Consider the following 6,219-nt stretch of genomic DNA (forward strand, 5'->3'; position numbering starts at 1 on the left):
GGGTAAAATTGGGCATTGATGACAAGGTAAAGCCAGCATGGAGAGCACTGTACAAGCCACCGTTACAAAAGGGTACTGGTGATATGCAATGGAGGGTTTTACATGGCATCGTTGCAGTTAATGCTTTTGTATCTGTTATTAACTCAGATGTTAGAGATGGATGTCCTTTTTGTAATATAAGAGAAACCATTTTTCACTGTTTTTTGGAGTGTGAGAGGATTAAACCTCTATTGGAAATGTTGGAATCTTTGTTTAAAGCTGTAGGGGAGTTTTTCAATAACACTGTTTTTATTTTGGGGTTTCAATATAGTAAACAACAGAAAAGAAAATGTCAAATGTTAAATTTTATTTTGGGACAAGCTAAGATGTCAATTTTCTGAGTAGGAAACATAAGATAGAAACGGGATATGGGCAGGATGTAAGATTTTAAAGGATTAGTGAAAGCAAGAATAAAAGTAGATTTTGAGTTCTTTTCAGCTGTAAAAGATCTCCTATTATTTGAGGAGAAGTGGGCCTACGAAGGAGCGCTTTGTTTTGTAGAGGAGGGGAAATTAGTTTTTGCTGATGAAATAAGTTGAATGTATATGTTATGTATTTATTTTTGTTTAGAGATTAACTCACCATAGAGGTATTACAGACATGCCCATGGGTTTTTCTCAACTCATCCTTCCTTGACTCCTCCTTGCATCCTCATTAAGAGAATATCGGAAGAGAGAAAAAAACAAGACACATGATTGTTCTGTTTAGATTTAGAGGAGAGTATGTAGACAAACTGTACTCTGGAAAATGATTCTTCATTCTTTTTTAGCAACATGTCATGTGATTTATCATAGGCTTATGCTTGGTAAAAAAAAGAAAAGGTGGGAGCAGTTATTAACCTATGCTTATTTATCACTTCAATAAGAATAACAAAGTCACAGATTAATAAATAAAGGAACAAAGTCCTTCAACAAGGTATTCCAGCTTACTGATTGAACGTGATTAGATAGTTAAAATCGTGTCACCTGCAGTTGGACACAGAAAGGGCAGAACAGACCTGAGAGGACATATGCATGCAGCACACGCGCACACGTAACGTTCCCCTTTTAAACCTCTGATAAAGATGTAGACATGGATTTCCCCCACCACCTCTGAATACCTCTTCACACTGATGTCACAGACAGACTACATAGACAGAAAGAAAGCACCTTACATGGCCATCGATGACCGGTGACAGAGTACAAGCCATAATGTGACTTCCTTATGAATGACACCCCAAAGTGATAGGCTGAAAGGCTGCACTCGTCACCACTTGTTGTCATGCAACTACCCTGTTATATCGCTGTTTAGATTATCCTGTCAGGTCTACCAACTTCCTGCTTAAAGGTGATTGGATACTTAAAACCTTCTATCAACTGCAGTGGACAACAGAGAGGTACCTGGTGGAGACGCATATCAGACCAACTACCAACTACTTGTCAGAGAAGTTTGAAATATAGTAGATATTACCGTTAGGAGTCATTTGGAAAGGTAACTATACAGTTAGTTAAGATGGATGACTACGTCAATGAAGAGGTTATTGAAGAAAAACAAGTTACTGTGCAAAACAAGAACAGAGCAAAGAAAAGAACGAAGACTGAAACCCATCGCTCAGGTAAAAACTAGGGAAGCTCTCTATCTCACACATAACGTACACAGACAAAGACTTAAACACATGAACAAAAACACAAGAAAAATGCTAACTGATAGCAACTTATAGTATTAACTGTGTTTTGAGGCTTTACATACAGTTTTTTTTACAATATTGTTTAGAAACAAGTAATTTAAAAGGTTATATGTTGGGTTATGATGGGGAATGACTGTTGGGTTATGATGGGGAATGACTGTTGGGTTATGATGGGGAATGACTGTTGGGTTATGATGGGAAATGACTGTTGGGTTATGATGGGAAATGACTGTTGGGTTATGATGGGGAATGACTGTTGGGTTATGATGGGGAATGACTGTTGGGTTATGATGGGGAATGACTGTTGGGTTATGATGGGGAATGACTGTTGGGTTATGATGGGGAATGACTGTTGGGTTATGATGGGGAATGACTGTTGGGTTATGATGGGGAATGACTGTTGGGTTATGATGGGGAATGACTGTTGGGTTATGATGGGGAATGACTGTTGGGTTATGATGGGGAATGACTGTTGGGTTATGATGGGGAATGACTGTTGAAATAGGATCATGAGGCTTTCATAAGTTACCATGTTGAAGACTGGATTGTTAGACTTTATGTCATAAAACAGCCGTGAGAAACAATCCTATTGTGACTGATTATGCAACACCCCTACCCTCTTATACGTGTGTGTGTGTGTGTGTGTGTGTGTGTGTGTGTGTGTGTGTGTGTGTGTTCTCACATCAGTGTGTATCTCCTCAGGACCTGGGGATTCAGAGAGAAGACTCTACAGGATGGTTGCTGTGAGCTTTGGGATGCTGTGTGTTCTACAAGTCACTCTCAACATCTCCCTGAGACTAGTCTGTGAGTGTATTCTTGTCTAATCATCACACTATATCAGACTTTCAAAAGGTCACAACTTCCCTAAGTTCATCCTCTGTTAAACATGTTTAAGGAACTTGCAATCCACAACCAAGATATTGATATCTTTTTTCAGCAGACTATAAAGACCAGTGTTTCTCAATACTGGTCCAGGGGAACCAAAAGGGGGGCACATTTTTTATTTTTGTCATAGCAGCACACAGCTGATTCAAGCTATCAACTCATCATCATGTTTTGAGGATTTGAATTAGGTGTGTAATGCTAAGGTCAAAAAACAAAAATGTGCACCGCTTCTCGAATGCAACCCCCAGCTGTTCCATGTGTATTTCAGGGCTAGCACCTGATTCCAATTGTCAAGTAGTCATAAAGCCTTTGAATAGGTGAAATTACCTAGTTTAGAGCTACAACAACATGTTGATATGCCTGGTGGTCCCCGAGGACTGTGTGTTTTTAATGCCTGTCACTTATAGTAGCCGTAACAAATGATGTTTTCACTAGTAGCTATATGTATCAATCCTTTCCAGATGACATGAGTATCGGAGACTCTAAAAATAAGCATATCTCTTCATAAAATGAATATGACTAAAGAGAGAGACCAGCTGCAGATGAGTTACAACGGGTTGACTAAAGAGAGAGACCAGCTGCAGATGAGTTACAACGGGCTGACGAAAGAGAGAGACCAGCTACAGATGAGTTACAAAGGGCTGACTAAAGAGAGAGACGAGTTAGAAAGGGAAAGAGACAACTTTCAGAAGAAGTTTGAAGGCAAGTGAACTGAACTGGAATTCCTTTTGATGTCAATCCTCATCAAAATGGCAAACCTAAAGCCTTGAGAAACTGAAATGGGTTTTCTTCAATCATGTCAACAGTATACAACCTTTAGGTAACACTTTTTGGAAAGCCCCAAGTAATTGTATTTATTTATTTTGTTGTATTTTTCAACAGAGCAAACCTGTTGCTCTAATGGATGGATGAGGTTTGAAGGCAGCTGTTACTACATCTCTACTTTCTACATCTCCACTGTGAAGAACACCTGGGATTACGCCAGGCAGGACTGTCTGAGCAGAGGAGCAGACCTGGTTATCATAGAGAGCAAAGATGAACAGGTAAAACAGAGAGATAGAGACTTTTGACTCGTTGTCAAAATGTCCTGTACTGCAGTACTGCATACATGTTCCATACTCACCTTGCCCTCTAAGGCACAATACAAAAACAACATCACACATCACAATAACCAAAACCTCCCCACTTCTACAACCGTATATCCAACCGATCTTCCCCAGCTATACAGACAGCACCCCCAACACACCATATCTTCTGAAACATCTCCACACTTTGTCCACACTTTTCTCCACACTTTGTATCATTTTATAGAACTCAAATTCCACCCTAAGGCGCGCAGAGACCATCCCATTAAATAATAGTAAAGAGTCTGTTATCCCCACCTTTAACCCTGTTCCTCCTTGTTAGGCAAATAGCCAACTTTGCCTGAGCAAACAGTTCAATTCAACAACACACATTTGGCCTTCTCTTTATTTAAATAACTGTACCCCATTATAAACATCCCAACAGTAAAACCCACCCACAACCTCTCACACAGACATTCCAACAGAGATCCCTGCAGTCTCCTGCATAGCAGGCCCAAAAAGGCTCCATGGCTAGTGTATATAACTTCCCAGGTAGAGGCCATCCTTGTCTAATGCCCCAGCTCACCCAGACTGGCCTACTGAGCCCTCCTCCCACCTTGACCATACATTATGCTCCAGCTTACAACATCCTCACACAGGCCGAAAACATTGACCCAAACCCAAACCCAAACACAGACATCACATTAAACAGATACTCATGGCCCACTCTATCAAAAACCTTCTCTTGATCTCGATAGACCAATTCAAAGTTCACATCAGAACCTCTCGATAAGTCCAACAAGGCCACAGTTTTGTTCATTCTGGAAAAATAATGTATAATTTCTGCTCCTACCTTTTCGCTGACCTCAAGCAGAACTTCCTCCACCTTAATTCCATTCTCAGGAACACAGCTGAACCGATGCCGTAATGACAGCGTCCCCTCCGCGCTCGGCAGTGAAGCCATCGCTCACACCACACCGTTCAAACCCCAGGAAAATAAAACTCTGTCCTATGCCACCCAAACTTTAAGAGAAAAAAAACTGTGGGTAACGCTAAAACAAACAGTGCATTAACCTTCCACCATAGAAAAGAAAAATTCAAAGAAAAGACTAAGGAAATAATCAAGAAAAAGTTGGGACAGAGCCCTCCACACACACAAAATTGCCAGCATGCACTGAGAGAGAGAGAGAGAGAGAGAGAGAGAGAGAGAGAGAGAGAGAGAGAATATAGTGGTGGAGATATTGTATTAACAATGTTGTTTTCTGTCACAATAATAGGCGTTCATCAATGGGCTTAAATCAGTCAGTCATGTCTGGATTGGTCTGACTGACTCTGTTACTGAGGGGACCTGGAAATGGGTGAACGGCACCCCACTAACCACCCCAAGGTAAGAGACTACTGCTCTATAATAACACTGACCAACCCAAGGTAAGAGATTACTGCTCTTATAACACTGACCACCCCAAGGTAAGAGATTACTGCTCTAATAACACTGACCACCCCAAGGTAAGAGAATACTGCTCTAATAACACTGACCACCCCAAGGTAAGAGAATACTGCTCTAATAACACTGACCACCCCAAGGTAAGAGATTACTGCTCTAGTAACACTGACCACCCCAAGGTAAGAGATTACTGCTCTAATAACACTGTACACACCAAGGTAAGAGAATACTGCTCTATTAACACTGACCACCCCAAGGTAAGAGACTACTGCTCTAATAACACTGATCACGCCAAGGTAAGAGACTACTACTCTAATAACACTGACCACCCCAAGGTAAGAGAATACTGCTCTAATAACACTGATCACCCCAAGGTAAGAGACTATGCTCTAATAACACTGATCACAGTGGAAGAAGTAGGACTGATTCTCTGTGTTGTTCATACTCTAGGTTCTGAGAGAGAGGTCAGTCTAACTCTGTGTTGTTCATACTCTGGGTTCTGAGAGAGTGGCCAGTCTATTGTTGTTGTTTCTAAAGCAGGTATTGGAGGAGTGGAGAGCCTAATGGTGGTGGCGTGGAGAACTGTGTGGTGGTACCTTACTGGTCATCAGGCCAAGGAGATTGGTGGGACTATCAGTGTTCCAATCGAGAGTACTGGATCTGTGAAAAAGGCCTTTTGTAGGTACTGCTGTTTAAGGAACTCTGAAGACTGATTATATATTTTGGGAAAATAGCACTATGAGCGAGACGTTGGAGAGAGAGAGGCACGTACACACGTACACCCACACACACACACACACACACACACACACACACACACACACACAGAGAAGCATTCACACACAGAAAACAAATGAGGTATTTACACTACCAGTCAAACTTTTGGACACACCTAATCATTCCAGTTTTTTTTTTCTACATTGTAGAATAATAGTGAAGACATCAAAACTATGAAATAACACATATGGAATCATGTAGCAACCAAATAAGTGTTAAACAAATCGAAATATATTTAATATTTCAGATTTTTCCAAGTAGCCACCTTTCGCCTTGATGACAGCTTTGCACACCCTTGACATTCTCTCAACCAGCTTCATGAGGTAGTCACCTGGAATGCATTT

The 6,219-nt window shown here is 40.9% G+C and overlaps 1 protein-coding gene across 1 annotated transcript; it reads left to right on the forward strand.

Annotated features, from left to right (window-relative positions):
- Positions 1-2,379: 2,379 nt before the first annotated feature.
- LOC135536924 (C-type lectin domain family 4 member E-like) lies at positions 2,380-5,555 on the forward strand (the record flags this gene model as incomplete). The annotated part of the gene is made up of 5 exons (XM_064963145.1): positions 2,380-2,509; positions 3,052-3,087; positions 3,473-3,633; positions 4,932-5,041; positions 5,549-5,555. Coding segments are annotated over 5 exons (444 nt in total), but the record flags the coding sequence as incomplete, so codon positions are not given.
- Positions 5,556-6,219: the final 664 nt, after the last annotated feature.

Source organism: Oncorhynchus masou, unplaced genomic scaffold (assembly GCF_036934945.1).
Source record: "Oncorhynchus masou masou isolate Uvic2021 unplaced genomic scaffold, UVic_Omas_1.1 unplaced_scaffold_685, whole genome shotgun sequence".
Lineage (NCBI taxonomy): Eukaryota > Metazoa > Chordata > Actinopteri > Salmoniformes > Salmonidae > Oncorhynchus > Oncorhynchus masou.